The sequence below is a fragment of the Saccoglossus kowalevskii genome, chromosome 2, assembly GCF_978046115.1.
Source record: "Saccoglossus kowalevskii chromosome 2, keSacKowa6.1, whole genome shotgun sequence".
NCBI classification, from domain to species: Eukaryota; Metazoa; Hemichordata; class Enteropneusta; family Harrimaniidae; genus Saccoglossus; species Saccoglossus kowalevskii.
The window spans coordinates 19,306,005-19,327,776 of NC_140642.1; the positions used below are offsets into that span (position 1 = coordinate 19,306,005).

Here is a 21,772-nt window from a genome sequence, read left to right on the forward strand (position 1 = left end):
AAAAACTATCGACCGGAACCAGTGTACGTCGCTTTTGTTACTATGTGTAGTTTATTTAGATTACATGTTAAAGAAAGTCACCCGTTCGATGGCCCTAACACAATAGGGCTTCCTATTTCAAAAAAACAACAATTGCATCTCGCCTATCTAATTTGTGGCTGACTGTTTTATGCCAGATCAACATGGATTGGTCGTTTACCTATACTTACAACATTATGGAGTGTTACTGCTTTGTAGCAACCGTAAGCCAGGTGAAATACTACGCTAAATGTATAAAATTTAACCCTACCCAGGGGGGATGGTATATTCGTATTGTCCAGGTACACACTAGCAGCATTGTGTTTCCTGGAATATCTAATAACTTCTCCACAAATGTAACCCTTGCCTGCACTTTGTTATGCAAGTCACGCGACTTTCCGTTATTATTCATCAATATTACGTAATGCTACTATACGATCACCAGGGACTATTAAATCCCTCGGAGAGTCTACGTTTCTCTTGCAAGCATGTAAATAGTATTCGATGAAAGACCGTTTCCATGGTGACATGAATCGATTCAGACGACGATCGCAGGCCTGTAATGAAAAGCGCTCAACTCATAGTGCTATAAAGAGTAGTTATCCATTCTGAAATTAAATCAATTGGAAATCGATAACGATTTCAACCTCTATAGTATTTATACCACCCCGACAATGAGCGCTATCTAAAGCATAACCTTGACCGTGTCCTCATGCGTGCTCCCTGAGTGTCATCGTTTCTGACGCGTATGTCCACATGATGTTGACATCATTGCAAAACACCGAATGTAGTATGTGCGGATGCAGTCCAAGAAACCATGAAGACACATCGAGTTCACGACCTTGAAGATGTCCTCGGTGCAGACACTGTGTTCTCCATAAATTCTTGCAGTCAGAAATAATCATTGCAACGGAATTCTCGACGCGGAAGTCATGGATATTACAAAGAGGGAAACACTGGTTTTCATCCCGATTTATTGTAATTATGCGTAATTCTAGCTAATCGCCGATGAAATTCTCTGTTCTGTCAACAATGTAGAATGAGAGTTTATATTCATACGTACTATATTATCCACACAATTCCTTGCCATATCTCATCTTGTAAAAAACAGATAAGACATTTCGTTTAATAGAAACAAATTACTTTGATGGAAATATGGGCTCATAATCAATCTCCAGTCATCATTAAGCATTTCCGACACGAAATTAATCCTTCGTTTTTTGTGGGCTAATTAGTATTCAACATACCGTATGTACGATACTATTTCGATGTAAGTTTCAAGTTATACGTCGTCTCGATGCCTTCCACGTGTCAGCCTTTATTATTTGTCAGCATATTATGTATGTTTTCTTTTTTATGAATTTGTTCTTACGCCCGTGATCAGTGCAATAACGCCGAATAATTGTCTTGGTAGTCGAAGAAAAAAAAAAGAATAGAAAAAAAAAAGTGAAATCAAATTATTTGCCTAAAATAAAGACTATTTTTCATTTAGTTCAAAGGGGCACTACATGCTATTAAATAACATATGCATGACTGTCCAATAAGTTAGGGAGTGTCTGTAACGCACTTCCTTAAACATTTTGAATAATATTCCAAGGAAAGTATTTTTGCACGTCACGTCATGCACGTCATGGCGTTGATCCTCTTAACATTACAAGCAAACACACGGAATGTGAAACATTGTATTTTGTGAAGACAAAGGCTTTTCATTGCTGTTGAATATGTGCGTGTAATCGAAAATCACTCCAAACAATCACGAAAGTAATTATACGTGGTGTCTAATCTTAACAAATATATACGATGGAACATTTTAATACTAAATATTTTTGTGATCGGAAATTTCCAGAATGCACTACGCTATATTCAGTTATTTTATAGGAAACGCCATCTGGGAATTGTATCACTAAGAGTCCTTTGACACCGTGGCCAAATGATATCACGAGGCGGCATCGTATTTTAATTTTTAAAACAGCCGCAATAAATGAAAAATACTAATAAAACCACGGTCTCTGCATTTGAGAACTACTGTAAACGTCGAGCAGTGAGAGTACATATACACTCGGCGAATTACTAATATCCATCCAGGGGCCTTCTATTTTTCCCATCGGCTTTCGACGAGCATCATGATCACTCGCTAGTCATGTCGTATTAGGAATTTACGCACAATGTCACTTGGGAAGTAATGCGCATAGTCAAATCTTAACAGGCTAGTCACGTGCGCATTTTGGCGCGAAATGTGTAATCCACTTTGTTTTTAATATTTCATGACTCTAGGGACTGTGATTGCATTGACGCCGTGGTTAAGTTAGACATTCAGAAACAGCCCGCTCCGTTTTTGTCGTAGTGGTTAGATGTCCGGACTCATTGTAAATCGTGTTTGAACGCAAAACGTCAATGTGTTACAAACTGCAGACGGTGTATTGAGGATTGGACCAACAAACACAAATTACATGTACTCAAATTTAAATATGTACAGTAAAAGTGTTGACAAAAAAAACCGAGTCTGTGTTTTCGTTTACGTCGTTGTCGGCAATTTTCGGCATGAATCGTAAATAGTGAATGCGTTCATGACGTGTTTACGGTAAATTGCATCATTTGCGAACTCTGACCTGGCATTCATAATTGCTCGCCCGACGAGTTGCATCAGCTTCACAAACCTCATTTTGCTTATGCATTATACGATAAAGGAAAATGTAAACAATGGTGCCGACCAATCGGAGCGCAGAGGCATGTCCTCTACGCGTGTTCTATTCGTCGAAGCACTGTGACGTCACACATCAACATCCGCAAAAACGGCGCGGCTTTACCACGTTATTTTACCTTTCCATTCGCCCATACGGTGTATATTCGAAGATGGCACCAGACACGACAGACTTGCCGTTTATACCATCTCCTGCCTCAAGTTTATGGATTTTCGGCTATGGTTCTCTGACTTGGAAACCTAATTTTGTATACAGCTCTAAAAAACTAGGGTACATCGAAGGATATGTACGTCGATTCTGGCAGGGAAATACTACGCATCGAGGAGTACCTAATGCGGTGAGTTCATTCATTGCTCCCTTTATATATATATATTGAATATTTAATTCCCTATATTTCAATCTATGGATGATCATATTTTTTAAAATTCAATTCCCTTTTACTCACACAGCCTGGAAGAGTGGCGACGTTAGTGCCAAGCGATAAGGTAAGACCATCGTTCATTTACTACATTTACTACGCCCGTGTCCTTCACCAACATAATTGCATCATCCGTCATTTCACTAAAATCACGATTTACTTTTGTTTTCGCCCATAATTCATACAGTAATTTCATTTGAACACAAGAACCACTTCCGTTCCTTTGTCCGAGTACTCTGTTTTGCGTTTCGGGCAACCGGTTGGGGTTGTTTCAGGTGAATTAACCACTACAGGTCAGGTTTGTTTTGATCGGAAGCAAGTAATTAGCATATTCATGAGCGGACATGTGTGGGCGTGACATGCTGTGACGTCATATTAAGCCGAGATATGACGTAAACGAGACGAGTTGTGAACTTGCAGAGAGGTTATGAATATCTTGTATTTTTTGGGAAGGAGGTATTAAACCAACCAGCGATATAAATGTAACCTAACATACCTGCATCTGTATAGCCCGTAGTTAGTGCTGTCATTTAACTTGCTTTCTCTTCAATCAATAGGGAAGGTCGTGGGGTACAGCTTTTGAGGTCCGCGGTAACAAGGAAGTAATGGACGCACTGCACCACTTGAATGTTCGTGAAAGCGTCCTTGGGGGATACGACGTCCGTTTCGTCGATTTCAAACTTAAAGACAGTTGCGAATGCTTGACCGTGCTCGTGTTCATAGCTACCCCGGATAATCCACATTACATGGGACCCGCCCCTCTCTCAACTATGGCCATTGAAATCGCCAAGGCCCGTGGACAGAGTGGACTTAACAGCGAATACGTCTTCAAGCTGGCCGATTACATGCGGAGAACATTCCCCGACGTTGTCGACGAGCACCTATTCCTGTTAGAATCGTTGGTTCAGGATTATCTGCAGTACGGTTGTAAACAATGCCAAGTAGAGGATAGGACGTTCGAAAGACAACTCTGCGATTACCAAGAACACGGTGAAAATGTGCTCGTCACAGGTGCTTCCCGGTGATGACCCCACCACTTCAATAAATCAGTCCGCTTACATTATTAGCCAGGGCACAGTCCCTCCATAACTGCGAGGGGGACAGTGGTTTTCCGCGATAACAACCAAACAATTATAATTTTAGATTTATGAAACATTTACATATATACCAAGCTACTTTTAAGTTACGTTGTGCTTCCAGTGATTCCAGGTTATTTATCATTTTAATTTCAAGATTTAGATTAGACCATGTACATTAAAATTAATGGTTATTTTGAATAACCTTATCTGGTAACGTGTTTTTTTTTTCGGAATATATATTGGAAATGTTGCACTATTGACGAGTGTATTCCGATTGGCAGCTTTTGTGAAAATGAAATAGTCTGTGAATACCCCCGGTAAGATATTGGTCATACACATGCGCATTTCTGAACATCCGGGAGGGGGAGGATAGGGGTAAATGTTGAGCCGATGGTCAGCCAGATGTTGCTTACCGGATAATGTAAGTGGTATTGGTGACCAGTTTTCACATGAAGGTCCGGAAAGGGTACCGGAGAAGAGTCAGTGCATTTTACCCCAAAATCGCGAGAGAAATCTACATTTTTAGAAATCCTAGTACAAATTAGTGAGCCTGTGAAAGGACGTTTTCATCTCAGACCGTTTTTGGTCACGGTAATTGTCCTTGGTTATTCACAAAACGTGTAATACGTGCGTTTGGGTTTACGTTTACGCAGTCGAACATTCTCAAACATTAAATGTGTTATGTGGAATGTACTACAGCGCATGCCAAAACGCACATAAAATGTACTACAGCGCATGCCAACACGCACATGAAATGTACTACAGCGCATGCCAACACGCACATGAAATGTACTACAGCGCATGCCAACACGCACACAAAATGTACTACAGCGCATGCCAGAACGCACATAAAATGTACTACAGCGCATGCCAACACACACATGAAATGTACTACAGCGCATGCCAACATGCACATGAAATGTACTACAGCGCATGCCAAAACGCACATGAAATGTACTACAGCGCATGCCAAAACGCACATGAAATGTACTACAGCGCATGCCAAAACGCACATGAAATGTACTACAGCGCATGCCAACACGCACACAAAATGTACTATAGCGCATGCCAGAACGCACATAAAATGTACTACAGCGCATGCCAACACACACATGAAATGTACTACAGCGCATGCCAACACGCACATGAAATGTACTACAGCGCATGCCAAAACGCACATGAAATGTACTACAGCGCATGCCAACACGCACACAAAATGTACTATAGCGCATGCCAGAACGCACATAAAATGTACTACAGCGCATGCCAACACACACATGAAATGTACTACAGCGCATGCCAACATGCACATGAAATGTACTACAGCGCATGCCAAAACGCACATGAAATGTACTACAGCGCATGCCAAAACGCACATGAATTGTACTACAGCGCTTGCCAACACGCATATAAAATGTACTACAGCGCATGCCAGAACGCACATAAAATGTACTACAGCGCATGCCAACACACACATGAAATGTACTACAGCGCATGCCAACACGCACATAAAATGTACTACAGTGCATGCCAACACGCACACAAAATGTACTACAGCGCATGCCAGAACGCACATAAAATGTACTACAGCGCATGCCAACACACACATGAAATGTACTACAGCGCATGCCAACACGCACATGAAATGTACTACAGCGCATGCCAAAACGCACATGAAATGTACTACAGCGCATGCCAAAACGCACATGAATTGTACTACAGCGCATGCCAACACGCACATAAAATGTACTACAGCGCATGCCAAAACGCACATAAAATGTACTATAGCGCATGCCAAAACGCACTAAAATGTACTACAGCGCATGCCAACACGCACATGAAATGTACTCAGCGCATGCCAAAACGCACGTAAAATGTACTACAGCGCATGCCAACACGCACATGAAAGTACTACAGCTCATGCCAAAACGCACATAAAATGTAGTACAGCGCATGCCAACACGCACATGAAATGTACTACAGCGCATGCCAACACGCACATAAAATGTACTACAGCGCATGCCAAAACGCACATAAAATGTACTACAGCGCATGCCAACACGCACATGAAATATACTACAGCGCATGCCAAAACGCACATAAAATGTACTACAGCGCATGCCAACACGCACATGAAATGTACTACAGCGCATGCCAAAAAGCACATAAAATGTACTACAGCGCATGCCAACACGCACATGAAATGTACTACAGCGCATGCCAACACGCACATAAAATGTACTACAGCGCATGCCAACACACACATAAAATGTACTACAGCGCATGCCAACACGCACACAAAATGTACTACAGCGCATGCCAAAACGCACATGAAATGTGTGAAGTCAATATGAACATGAAATAAAAAAAAATCGAATGAAGACCCAATATATAAATTGTAAACAAACGAAGTTCGGTCACGTGTCCATATGACGTAGCCAGAAATACATATTTATATGGGAAATCTCCATGACACATTTTTGCGAATGTTTTCTCCCAGATCGTAGTGATACGTAATTGAAAAATATACAATATATAATTATTTCAGTAACCGAGTCATCATTTTTATTCGATCACACTCATTCACGAGGTCACCATATCGTGAAAAAAACTGCTACAGCCCCACGAGGTCCGGGATTCCGTGTTTCCACCTACGTCATACATTCTTGTATAATGACAGATACATGATTTGTGTTTCTACTCGTTAAATGTATTTCGATACCACAGTAATATATCGAATTTATACTGATCACTTCATGGACATGCAATAAGAATTACGCAGTGTCGAATTGCAATTAGATACAATATTCAGTAGCAACAGTCGGAACATATACTGCAGAAGTGGACGGGTTCATATAGCGGCCAATACTTTAATAATGTGTACAAAGCACGACATCGTTTGTGGAATTGACTAACAACTCTCGCATGGTCAGTATACACGGTGTACGATTTAAAATATGTCAGGCTTCACTGTACAAATCAATCCGCAAACAAAAAATATGGAATTCGTAAAAGGCGAAATAATATGGACATATGGCGGTGAAATCAGTCTCGTATGAGATAAGAGGTGATAAATACTACTCGTGTAACAAATTCAGAACATTGCTACTGATTTACTAAAATATGTCAGTTTTATCATTCAAATTGCTTTCAACGAATGCAAAGTGCGCCATATAGTCAACAACACAATTAGACGCGAATATCACAATCACGTGACTTAGAACGCGTATGTAATTTATTTAATTTTCCCGCAAGTTTGAGGCAGCCAATCTTATTGGTCAAAAGCGGTCACATGATCGTTTGATAAATATTGAAATTGGCCTCTCCAGGCATATTTTTCGGACATCATTTTGTGTTATTGGCCTCTGATGTCATAACCGTGACATCCTGGATTGTTGTGGACGAATACAAGAATGGACGATATTTTCGAATGCGTTTCTCTATTGATGGCTAATTTTGATTTTAACTCGGAAAGTTTGCATTTTGGCTAACAGTTTTACCTCGCTTACTGTTCTATTGTTCCCCTTCGGGGTAATAAACAGTTACTGTCCTCGACTTCAGCCAATATCAAGAGTTACTGTAAAACATGTTTTTTTAGCTAGCATGTTATTTTAGCTAATATTATTAGTAATTTCGCTAATTAAAGATGTCATTAATTTAAAATAAATTATATTCTCACAATGAGATTGTTGGCACTTTAGCTAAATTAAGATTCAGTTAATGCATGGAGTCAAACTTGCTAAAATGTCATGTGTCACAGGTGGGATGCTAAAGGTCCATCCGAGGCTGGTGGCACAGGTAGGATGCTAAAGGTTTATCCAAAACTGGTGGCACAGGTAGGATGCTAGAGGTCCACCCGAGACTGGTGGCACAGGTAGGATGCTAGAGGTTTATCCAAGACTGGTGGCACAGGTAGGATGCTAGAGGTCCACCCGAGACTGGTGGCACAGGTAGGATGCTAGAGGACCACCTGAGGCTGGTGGCACAGGTGGGATGCTAGAAGTCCATCCAAGACTGGTGGCACAAGTAGGATGCTAGAGGACCACCCAAGGCTGGTGGCACAGGTGGGATGCTAGAGGTCCATCCAAGACGGGTGGCACAGGTAGGATGCTGGGGGTCCATCTGAGACTGGTGGCACAGGTAGGATGCTAAAGGTCCATCCGAGACTGGTGGCACAAGTAGGATGCTAGAAGTCCACCCAAGACTGGTGGCACAGGTAAGATGCTAGAGGACCACCGAGGCTGGTGGCATAGGTGGGATGCTAAAGGTCCATCCGAGACTGGTGGCACAGGTAGGATGCTGGAGGTCTATCTGTGACTGGTGGCACAGGTGGGATGCTAAAGGTCCATCCGAGGCTGGTGGCACAGGTAGAATGCTACAGGATATCCATGACTGGTGGCACAGGTAGGATGCTAGAGGTCCACCCAGGACTGGTGGCACAGGTAGGATGCTAGAGGTATATTCGAGACTGGTGCCACAGGTAGAATGCTAGCAGTCCATCCAAGACCGGTGGCACAGTTAAGATACTAGAGGACCACCCAAGGTGGTGGCACAGGTAGGATGCTAGGCATCCATCCGAGGTGGTGGCACAGGTAGGATGCTAGAGGTCCACCCAAGACTGGTGGCACAGATAAGATGCTAGACCACCCGAGGCTGGTGGCACAGGTAGGATGCTAAAGGTCCATCCGAGACTGGTGGCACAGGTAGGATGCTAGAGGTCCACCCAGACTGGTGGCACAGGTGAGATGCTAAAGGTCCATCCGAGACTGGTGGCACAGGTAGGATGCTAGAGGTTTATCTGTGACTGGTGGCACAGGTGGGATGCTAGAGGTCTGTCCATGACTGGTGGCACAGGTAGGATGCTAGGGGTCCATCCGAGGTGGTGGCACAGATAAGATGCTAGAGGTCCACCCGAGGCTGGTGGCACAGGTGGGATGCTAAAGGTCCATCCGAGACTGGTGGCACAGGTGGGATGCTAAAGGTCCATCCGAGACTGGTGGCACAGGTGGGATGCTAAAGGTCCATCCAAGACTGGTGGCATAGGTAGGATGTTAAAGGTCCATCCGAGACTGGTGGCACAGGTAGGATGCTAGAGGACCACCCAAGACTGGTGGCACAGGTAGGATGCTAGAGGACCACTCAAGACTGGTGGCACAGATAGGATGCTAAAAGTCCATCCGAGACTGGTGGCACAGATAGGATGCTAGAGGTCCACCCGAGGCTGGTGGCACAGGTAGAATGCTAGGGGTCCATCCGAGACTGGTGGCACAGGTAGGATGCTGGAGGTCTATCTGTGACTGGTGGCACAGGTGGGATGCTAAAGGTCCATCCGAGGCTGGTGGCACAGGTAGAATGCTACAGGATATCCATGACTGGTGGCACAGGTAGGATGCTAGAGGTCCACCCAGGACTGGTGGCACAGGTAGGATGCTAGAGGTATATTCGAGACTGGTGCCACAGGTAGAATGCTAGCAGTCCATCCAAGACCGGTGGCACAGTTAAGATACTAGAGGACCACCCAAGGTGGTGGCACAGGTAGGATGCTAGGCATCCATCCGAGGTGGTGGCACAGGTAGGATGCTAGAGGTCCACCCAAGACTGGTGGCACAGATAAGATGCTAGACCACCCGAGGCTGGTGGCACAGGTAGGATGCTAAAGGTCCATCCGAGACTGGTGGCACAGGTAGGATGCTAGAGGTCCACCCAGACTGGTGGCACAGGTGAGATGCTAAAGGTCCATCCGAGACTGGTGGCACAGGTAGGATGCTAGAGGTTTATCTGTGACTGGTGGCACAGGTGGGATGCTAGAGGTCTGTCCATGACTGGTGGCACAGGTAGGATATTAGGGGTCCATCCGAGGTGGTGGCACAGATAAGATGCTAGAGGTCCACCCGAGGCTGGTGGCACAGGTGGGATGCTAAAGGTCCATCCGAGACTGGTGGCACAGGTGGGATGCTAAAGGTCCATCCGAGACTGGTGGCACAGGTGGGATGCTAAAGGTCCATCCAAGACTGGTGGCATAGGTAGGATGCTAAAGGTCCATCCGAGACTGGTGGCACAGGTAGGATGCTAGAGGACCACCCAAGACTGGTGGCACAGGTAGGATGCTAGAGGACCACTCAAGACTGGTGGCACATATAGGATGCTAAAAGTCCATCCGAGACTGGTGGCACAGATAGGATGCTAGAGGTCCACCCGAGGCTGGTGGCACAGGTAGAATGCTAGGGGTCCATCCGAGACTGGTGGCACAGGTAGGATGCTAGAGGTCCATCCAAGACTGGTGGCACAGGTGGGATGCTAAAGGTCCATCCGAGGCTGGTGGCACGGGTAGGATGCTAGAGGTCTATCCATGACTGGTGGCACTGGTAGGATGCTAGGGGTCTATCCGAGGCTGGTGGCACAGGTAGGATGCTAGGGGTCCATCCGAGGCTGGTGGCACAGGTAGGATGCTAGAGGTTCATCCGAGGCTGGTGGCACAGGTAGGATGCTAGGGGGTCCATCCGAGACTGGTGGCGCAGGTAGGATGCTAGAGGTATATCCAAGACTGGTGGCACAGGTAGGATGCTAAAGGTCCATCCAAGACTGGTGGCGCAGGTAGGGTACCACATTTACTCATTACCGTAAAATGTCTGCACGCTAGTTCTGTTAATGAGTGATAACACAACTTTGACACAGGAATTTTTTGAAACTTTGCTAATTATTTTTCATGACTGGCTTTTTGAAATTCAGAAGTAAACACGGGGTACTCATACTAGTTTTTAAAATCTATATATTTTCCAATCCAAAATTGTAGCCAACTTATGGATTAAACAAACTCGAGTAACCCCTCTTTTGACATATTCTGTGTCATATCATTTGATGGAACCTTTCACTATCAATAATGTGTAATGTTTTTAAATTGTAAAAAAATTAATTTTACGCCCGAGCATTGGTTGTGATTTCCCCCTACTTGATCCGTGTAGCACGGCGGCGGGATTTGATGATAACGTTCAGATAACGTTGCGCCCAAGAACTGTCATGTTGTTTTAAAAGTCGGTGGTCGTCGCGCCGACCGCCACCCTTCAGGGGTAGGGTGATAAACACGGTTAGTTTTGAAATCAAAGAACTGACACGTACAATACCAAAAATATTAAACCACAAAGAGTGTCACGAGCGAGATTTGTAAACGCTGTCATTTCATTAGAAAATTAATTTATATAATGCTCTAATTCGTGAAACTTGATTATGTAATTTACCGATTCCGCACTGGTTTGTATATAAGTTATATCTTTATCGGCATAACCCTGACTTAATATTACTAATAAAATTATCATTAACAAGGAAATAAAACTATTGATGAAAATACGTACATTTAAAAAAATAACAACCTGTGTCGGCTCTTTGATCACTGGTACGAGGAATATACATTGTAGTAGCATTTATCATATTTCATGAAGAGTTAGACAAAAATGAATATATTGAACCTGACTTGACGGTTGCAAGTGTTATTATTCTCTTTTATATTATGACTTGCAAAGAAAGTTCAATTTGTGCTATAGAATTGGCGGCCTTTGTTTCTCGGCTGAGAGGACAAGCGGCTTTGACAACACCATACGTTCAATGGCGAATGTACGAACATGCGGTGATGGTAATTCCGGGTCGACACTCAGTGCGACAGTAACGGCGATAGTATACTGCGATAGTTGGCGAGTGGGCGTATGAATTGAATGGACTCAAATCAAATTCATTCATTAATGTATTTATTTATGCTAGCCTCTTTTTCAACGACGACTGAATAATAGGAATCGGATGACGTCACGAATGTTGTGGAGCCACTCCCACACGAATTGGAATGTCGAAATCACGGTAGGTAGTCCAGTAGGAGATTACTGCCTATCTGTGAGGCTTAGTGGGAACAGTGATATTACCGTGTATTATGCAGTCGGAGACACGTGTACTTATCAGTTGGTAATGGCGCGGATTGTATGTGAATGTCACGTGGTTACTGTAAATGCATTAATTATTTGCTGGGTTTTAATTTCACTGTTTTCGCTGATACTAGTAAGTAAAACCCGCTAAATTAAATCTACGTGAACAAGTAAAATAACAATAAAACTCATTGTTTTCTTGGCAAATTCGTAAAAGTAAAACACAGTGAATATGCTCAAAACAACAACATAGTGAAATTAAATGTCAATGAAAATAAATGGTTTTACAGTAAACCAAACAGCGTATGTTGAGATATGTACGAAATATTAGCACAAATTAAGATGAAGGAAAACGCTGCGCTCAGAATTGTTTTTACACCGTGACAACGCGGAATTTTACGTAATCCTTAAACTTTCTGGGGAGTTATTTAAGAAATCTGGCACTGAAATCTATCACATTTTGCCTAGAGGAACAATAAAAATGACCTCACAAATATAATCATTCCGATCACGTGACATATCTGTAGTAAACCGATAATGGCAAAATATAAAATAATTAGTAAACTGACATCCGCGATCACCCGACTTAATTTTCCGTGGAAATATTTCCTCAGTGGAAGAAGCTGTACTCAAAGAATATATTATTTTTATTTTTGTAACATAACAGCGACATATTTTTTTATTTTTCGGGTATACATATATTTCTGTTTACCCAAAAATGTTTCGATGTGATGAACGCATCATTGTCATCGTTGTCTCACGATAAACTAGAAAAAATGTAGATTCCATATTTTAAAATTTTCTGGTTCCAGTTCCATGATGTATTTCCCCCACTCCGATATTTGCTATTATAACGTCACGGCGCTAAGTTACTTCCCCCACGTGCAATATGCAAATGACAATGTTGTTGATTGTCTCCAGTGCATTGAATGGTGAAATGATTTCCTGCTTATATCCGAATGAAATGTACTGTACTTCCTCATTATAACTGCTAAGTTGCTGTAGAGGGCGTTTCGTGATTTTGGTTGATTTATATTGCTTTTAATTAAAATACCACGAGACTTTTTTTAATTAATTAACACGTGTTGAAGCCAGCTTTTTTTAAAGTTATTTAAATTGGCTTTAAATGTAACAATGTCGCCCTTGATGGCGGTCACTTGCAGCCAAAGTACACCGCTGACTTGCAGCTGCTCCATTGGCGCCACTTGACGAAACTTCGGGCTCCAAACGCACTCTGAAAATAATTCTGTATTTATTAAATGGCAATCTATTTAGCCCTGTCGTCTTGGCAACATCCATCGGCATTTCAGACCACGCAATGCATCGTATGGAACATCTTCCATTGTTTATCGCCCTCGATTGCTGAAATCACCTTGACAACGAGGTTTTGTAAGCTCATAAGTTCAATGACCTTGATGACGTCACTGAATCACCTGCTTGGAAGACGATACGTCTCAAACGGTTTGTATTAACAATATATAGCATAGTTCTATTTCACGTTATCAACTTGAAGAAGCTCAGTTCAGGATGGAAGATGATGATGATAATAAGCGGCAATTTAGGTTATGGTGATAGAATAAAACGATTATTGAATGAAACTTCATTTCACGGTGGCATGACATTGAAGATGAAAAACATTTCCTAATGTCTTGTACACTTTGTCAAACGCAATGACAAAAATTGTTTTCAGAAGCTGACAAAATAATGATCAATTCTTTTCAATTAAAAATAAATTTGAATTTCTTATGGGCAGCGATGACATGCCATGAAGCTGCTGTTCCAATAAGCAAAATAACTCCCCTTTTTAGAATGTTAGGTATTGATGATAAATTAAAAAAATATTGTTCTAACCACATAAATTACTATAACTGTTATATTTCATAATTGTCACCATATATCTCATATATATATTTATTTATATTGTGTTTAAATATAGGAATATGGCTTGATATAACCAGGAAATGCACGTGACCTCGTCCCAGTGATCATTATGAAATATTATTTGAATAATGTATAGGTAAAACCACAATGTTTACTTTCGTTGCGTTGACACGCCACTTACCACGTAGTCTGCATAAATCGCGTGCTAGCATTAGTGCGTACAGTACCGGGCAAAACCACTGAAAAGACAAAAATAGTGGCGGATAGCCCTAGAATATAATAAATAGTGCTTTTAACATTATGAAATGTCATTGCACGCGGTTGTCAAGGGCACATACACTCACTCCGCTGCCGATGTTACCATCCTACCTTTGACCGGGTCAAAGAAGGTGGTTGTTTAAAAAGTCATTCGTGTCATATTAATTCTTGATGGTGCTCTCAACGTTAAGTTGTTGACGAAAAAAACAAAAACAAAAAACACACGAGAAGTGTCATATTATTTGGTAATCGGAATTTATAGATTCGTGTTGGTTATGGGACTGGAACAATAACATAATGTTGCGAGAACACACCAATGCTGGGTACATGACCGAAGCAAGGACGTGGAATGATAAATGTCTGTGCGTGTTAGGATTCTTTGCCACTTGGTATAGCTACCAGGGTAATCTTTCTCGATAACGCGTGTACTCAAATTCGCACTGTGACTGGGCGAATAATACGAGAACAATACGGGCCTGCCTCTGATATTTTCGTGAAATACAACTGTATATTTCTAACTGGAAAATTAGATAGCAGGAACGTTCAGATTCCTCACTTTTATTTTTATGATCACTCTGATACCATTAACGAGTTGCATTGCGTCGTCGCTCAGTTCGTAATGTATACTACTTGTACTATTATAATGTGGCATAGTTGCGGGTTGGAAACCACCACATACCAAACTGAAATGAACACGTTCCTCTCTTAATTTATCCTAGTATCATATATGTATATGTTTAGCGGTTTGTTTTGTGATTTATTTGACCCTTGTCCCGCAATTATTGTAACATTATCACGGCCGCGTCGGACAAAATACTAATTCCGAAACGAGACGGCCGTTGCCGAAATATCGACCCCTTTCCGTCGTCGAAACAACAACTCAGTTCTATGGCTCCGTCGGTTCAATTGTGAGTGATTGTGTGAACTTTTATTAGAGGCTGGTTCGACAACGGTTGCATGATCCACAGCTATAGTGAACTCCCCTGATGACTATACTCCCTTGTCTACCAGTGTCTACAGTAAATTCACACGGAAATAATATGTATAGCTCCTTTGTATGAACACTTGATTTACGATCTTTAAAATCTTTTTATCTTCGAAGACAGGAATAAAACGAGGAATCCCGTCACTCCCATCTCGTAAAACAGTGCATAACTCAGTACGATTGCAAAAGGTTGCATTGGTGTTTATTGTTCGCTTTCAAAGTCATTTATTATGTCGTGTTAACGAATTTAAAAAAGAGAGAAAGATCCATCAGTTTCAAATACGGGTCATTTCAAAATCATTGTATCGCGAGAAGAGAGACAAAAAGACCGATGTGGGTGGGAACATCCGGCGATGGACGGAGGAAAAATGGTCATTCCATGATTGTGTACGACGTCAATGTATGGCCCATAGCGATGTTAAAGTCTATGTCCATAATATGCGCGGTTATACTGGTGACTGAACTCCACAATTTAGAAACAAAATAATAGCTGAAGTGATATCATTGGCATGGCAACGATTAGAAACCAGACAGTGGCAAGCAAGAGACATTGGACATGTTCCGCAAGAACACTCGTCTTAACTTACTTCATTGTGTGTCCCTGTCCGTCTGGAGAGTTTACAAGGAATGAAATAAAAAATCTAACTTCACATATTCACTTAATATATGTTTGTATTCATTTATTTAACGAATTTCACGGACCTACACTCATCTGGTCCACGCATTTTTTGAACTCATCGGTAAATGAAAGAGTTGGAACCATCGCCGATTCAAATCTATATACATTGTTTGAATGTATATACGCTGAAACAATTTCGCTAAATGTTTACAATGAACACAAAGGTCGTGGTTAAGGATCTATTGTTACTGGAGCTCTTAAACCGAAAATGCCGCCATCTTCTCATGCCTGTTTGGTTGGTTACCATTGGAGAACGTTGTATATCTACGTCAGTTCTCACAAGAGTGAAATGGGAGGTACCGAAGGACAAAACGCCCACCTTTAACTTTTCGTTTTCAGCGGGAAATTTCCGCTTGCAGATTTTGGCGGGAAAATATCTTTAAAAGGGTCGTGTTGCACTTCATTATAGACAATGGACGACAAATAGAGCACGATGTTTAATAAATGGCTTGAACTAAAACGGTTGGAATGGCGTGAAGCGATGCAGAAAGTACAAACATATGCTGCGTAGGATCTTCTGTGTCCTTATGGATAGAAATCGGTTTTAAATTATATATCATAGGTCAACATCAAGTTCGTTCGACCTTCTATAAAAAATACATATATGTGATGAAAGAACTCCATAACTCGAGCGTATCTTCCGCAGTAGGCTTTGAAATGCGTGGATTCTTATTGGAGGTGGATCGTGCAAAAACATCCCACGTGTTTTCGTCTTAAAGTACTTGCCAATTAAATTAAACACCAAAAAACTCCCCATATCGGCACAGAAAAGTTAAAAAGCTGTGCCAGTTTACGTTTCACGTTTCTTTGTGTGTTCTCTGCATTTTCTGTAAATGAAGCAACAGGACTTAGAAAAGCATAGATGTGCTAGCTCACCATTTCAGAAATTACATACACAAATTATTATACTCAATAAAATAGTTTTTGAAAAGACAAGTGTGGTGCGGAAAAACGTTTGTTTCAGAAATAAGCGGAATAAGTTTCGTCACGGTGCGGGTGCCAGTGTGATGCCGCGCTTTGAATTTGTAATGGTAGTGTGAAGCCTACAATGAAAAATATATCCTAGAAAAAAAGCTGCAAAATGTATAAGGAGATAGCATCACTCAACAAACAAACAAAAAACAGTCGTAATACACAACAACACCAGTAATTGGTATACGTTGAATGAAACACGTGGTCAGCGTAGCAGGGCTCAGCACCAATGAATTGGCGCCTTTACGTGAATGCACAAGGAGATTGCATTATATACCGCATATTGAAATGAACCTTTTAATATTTAAATAACAATAAAGAACATTTCCGCTTCAAGGAATTGGCACGCTGCCAATAACAACTTGCAGCCTCTGAAGTTTAAAGCTTGTGCGTTTCTAATATAAGGGGTCAAAACTACGAATAGGTTAGCGCAGAGACCGTGACCTTGTAATGCTGGTTTGATTGGTTATGACTGGTTGTTATCGATGGTAAAAGATTACCCCGGTCATATATCATGAGATGAAAGGGGAAAAAAAGATCGCATTTTATCTTCACCTTCCACCAGCCAGAATGCTTTTGAGTGGATTGTGTATTGTTATTATTTACTATTTACTCGCGTATTAGAAATCGAGATTTTTGCAAACGCCGGCGGCCGAAAAGTGCTTGATTAGATGGTTTCCGTTGCCGTTGATGTGGTCTTGGCGGCGAACCAACATCAGCCTCTCTGAAATCTATGTTTTCTTGACACGGCCACGCGTCGCTTATAAGTACAATGTACTGTAATTGCTGTTTTGGTATGCGTCTGGCGCGCGTGGAATGGATGCTGCAGTGCTCTATAACCATGTAGAACAATGCCGCCTTGACATACTGGGTCGATCGGAAAGATACTTCAGAATATCAACAACTTTCATGACGCAAACCAAGTCTTCCTGACATTCCCGATCTTTATTATCAAGTCTTTGAATAAATTTCATTGTATTTTTATCAACGACGAAAGATTCCATGCGTGGTTACAATGCTGTATGAGTTTTATTTTTGTTGGGGAAATTGCTCGAAAATTTGTCAAAGGTAAAAATACCTTGCTTTTCTACCAATCACATTTATATATCACCAGATTCAATCGATGATTATCCGGGTACATGATTTAAGATTGTCTTTCATGAACTCCGATACATATAGGCCACCTTTTGTGGAATTATTTTCGGGGTTACGCACAATCAACAAGTTTTTTTTGAATCCCTGTTGCTATGGTTACCAGGGTGCAGTATAATAATTATCCGGTTTATTTGTTGGGGATATTTCTCGGAAACTTTTCACGAGTAAGAGTACTTTGCTTTTCTAGCAATCACATTTATATATCACCAGATTCAATCGATGATTATCAGGGTATATGATTTAAGATTGTCTTTCATGAACTCCGATACATATAGGCCACCTTTTGTGGAATTCTTTTCGGGGTTACGCACAATCAACAAGTTTTTTTTTTGAATCCCCGTTGCCATGGTTATGGGATGCAGTATGATAAGTAAAAAATCACGCGCCACGTGTACGATACGAAGTGTACTATCATTAATGACCCCCACCACAAAGGGCATGCCTTGCGGTGAAGAGATAATTAAACAAAACAAGGACGTGTGGGGACAAAGAGAGGGAACAAAATGCATCCATTAATAATGATGGTCAACGTGCAATGCAAACATCGTCAAAAGACATCTGTTGGCGACTTCAAGTCCGCCATGATGAAAACGCGGGATTAGATACCCGGGATACTAATGTACTGTATCAAAGACGCTCTCGTATCCTCGGCCTCGAAAATGTGTTGAAAAGTATTCCCCATCACCCCCACAACCGTGCTTCGCTGAGCGCGACAGAGGAGTTCTTCAAGACCGATTAAAAAGAACTAAGGTATTGCCCGAAGGTTTGTATGAATAAAAGAAACGTCCGGGCCGCGTTGCTAGGATAGTATTGGATTTATAATGACAGCTGATCGGCATTGAAAATGTAACATTTCGTCATACCATATGACCAGTATTTCATGGTTGTCTGGTCCGCATCCCGTACACCGCTTCCGGTTTAACAGCGCCACGCTTGGTGATGAAACACGTAACCTTCGACCCGATACATAGCAACAAATTGAAAAGAAAGAAAGAAACACACGGCATTTAACCGTTCACGGTGATTGGACGATTCAAGAGTAAACAAGGCGGAAATACAAAGCGCAATTCGCGCTCCAGTGACGCCCCAATACGGCGTATTACGGTGACTCCCAGCAGGGATAATCACGGTCTTACTTACTGTCCTTGGGTAATTAATAAATAAGTGCAAAACAGTTTACAACCATGCTTGATCAAACAAAAGATCACACAACATGATTTTCTAAATACAAATTTACCCCTTTTTTTTAGGTTTCGCGGACTTTTGCGCTTCGAAATGTACACCTCTTTCTCCACGAAATTCGGAACGCGCATGCGTATCCTTCGACCAGCCATGTGCAACGGGTATTATTATACATAGTTGTGAGTAATGCTTCTCTATGTAAAGCGCCAGCGTTTATCGAGTCACAACGGCATTATACATAGAACACAAGATTAAATTATCTTGTGACGAACACAGTAGTTTAAAGATGGAGTAAATACCTCCACTAAAATGTAACAAATGAGAGAAATGTAGAGGACATGATGAAATTGGGGAGTGGGTGATTAAACATTAGCAGAATAATGCAACACCCCGATAACAGAGATATGATATGGCTAACACTGTCAATTCCACAGACCAGCTTATGTTATCAACCGGCTCGGAGATGTGAAAGTTATCACGGGGGAGGGGGGTCTGGTGAGATGCAGCTCAAGTAACGAAAGTGTGCACGAGTCAGTCACCAATTCACTAATTAGTATTACTTTATTTTGTTTATAAGTTTTCCGATATGCGATCTAATGACGCGTACTTTTGGCGTAATAGTAAACTACTGCCTGTATGTTCTAAAAAAAAAAAGTATTTTTACAATATTCACATGTCTCAATTAAAAGCTTCATTAGTTGTCTATTTGATATACTAAAAGTATTTTTACATCAACAAAATCCCCCTATCAGTGAACCAATAGGTGATAGGTGTCTCTTGGCAACTATGTACTAGTCAAAATAAACTCTATTGTAGCAGTGATGAATGAAATAGAATTCAGGAAGCATTTCAAAATATATTAAAAAAACTTCCCTTTTAACCTAGTAGAGTTAATAGTATTCACAATAAACACATACGTGACGTCACAGGGTTGTGATAACCTGTACGCGGAGAACATCACGAACTGCAGATTTAGAGATAATCGTTACTGTAATCCAATTTAAACATACTATATCGAGTACAAGTAGTCGCCTTTTTCTGTTTATAATACGGCGTGGAACATGGGAAGAGACCTAACCGATCGATTCAGTTACAAATGTACGTTCAGTTTGATCACGTGATTGGTACACTCCTTGGGACTGGGCTGTCCCCGACGGTTACGTGCGGCGATGACACGAAATGCTTTCATTATTGACCCGAACCATGTGTTCCGCGTGATCCCCGAGTTGGTGGTGCTACAATGAACCAGACGTAGACGCACGACGAGGATTGGAACACAAATCACGCAACGGCATTGTTATGGACCAAATCATGCAATGGCGCTGTTTATGGACCAAATCATAGAATGATATTGATCCTGGAGCAAATCATGCAATAGCGTTGATCCTGGACCAAATCATGCATTAACGTTGATCCTGGACCAAATCATAGAATGATATTGATCCTGGAGCAAATCATGCGATAGCGTTGTTCCTGGACCAAATCATGCATTAACGTTGATCCTGGAGCAAATCATAGAATGATATTGATCCTGGAGCAAATCATACATTAACGTTGGTCCTGGACCAAATCATGCATTAACGTTGATCCTGGACCAAATCATGGAATGATATTGATCCTGGACCAAATCATGCATTAACGTTGGTCCTGGACCAAATCATGCATTAACGTTGATCCTGGACCAACTCATAGAATGATATTGATCCTGGAGCAAATCATGCAATAGCATTGATCTTGGACCAAATCATGCATTAACGTTGGTCCTGGACCAAATCATGCATTAACGTTGATCCTGGACCAAATCATAGAATGATATTGATCTTGGAGCAAATCATGCAATAGCGTTGATCTTGGAGCAAATCATACATTAACGTTGGTCCTGGACCAAATCATGCATTAACGTTGATCCTGGACCAAATCATAGAATGATATTGATCCTGGACCAAATCATGCATTAACGTTGGTCCTGGACCAAATCATGCATTAACGTTGATCCTGGACCAAATCATAGAATGATATTGATCCTGGAGCAAATCATGCAATAGCGTTGATCTTGGACCAAATCATGCATTAACGTTGATCCTTGACCAAATCATAGAATGATATTGATCCTGGAGCAAATCATGCAATAGCGTTGACCCTGGAGCAAATCATGCATTAACGTTGATCCTGGACCAAATCATAGAATGATATTGATCCTGGAGCAAATCATGCAATAGCGTTGATCTTGGACCAAACCATGCATTAACGTTGATCCTTGACCAAATCATAGAATGATATTGATCCTGGACCAAATCATGCGATAGCGTTGATCTTGGACCAAATCATGCGATAGCGTTGATCCTGGACCAAATCATGCATTAACGTTGATCCTGGACCAAATCATAGAATGATATTGATCCTGGACCAAATCATGCGATAGCGTTGTTCCTGGACCAAATCATGCATTAACGTTGATCCTGGAGCAAATCAGGCAATAGCGTTGATCCTGAACCAAATCATGCATTAACGTTGATCCTTGACCAAATCATAGAAT

At 41.6% G+C, this 21,772-nt stretch overlaps 2 protein-coding genes across 2 annotated transcripts in view; one reads left to right on the forward strand and one right to left on the reverse strand.

The window, feature by feature from the left end:
• LOC100367200 (constitutive coactivator of peroxisome proliferator-activated receptor gamma-like) overlaps positions 1-3,727 on the reverse strand; it is a 76,166-nt gene extending 72,439 nt beyond the window's left edge. The window contains exon 1 of the mRNA XM_085492608.1: positions 3,635-3,727. The gene's annotated coding sequence lies outside the window, so the exon portion shown is untranslated. The remainder of the gene's footprint in view (positions 1-3,634) is intronic.
• Positions 2,794-4,418, forward strand: LOC144346240 (putative glutathione-specific gamma-glutamylcyclotransferase 2). Its single transcript, XM_078007103.2, has 3 exons — positions 2,794-3,057; positions 3,170-3,205; positions 3,696-4,418. Exons 1-3 carry the CDS (start codon positions 2,872-2,874, stop codon positions 4,161-4,163), a joined length of 690 nt encoding a protein of 229 aa, XP_077863229.2. The 5' UTR covers positions 2,794-2,871; the 3' UTR covers positions 4,164-4,418.
• Positions 4,419-21,772: the final 17,354 nt, after the last annotated feature.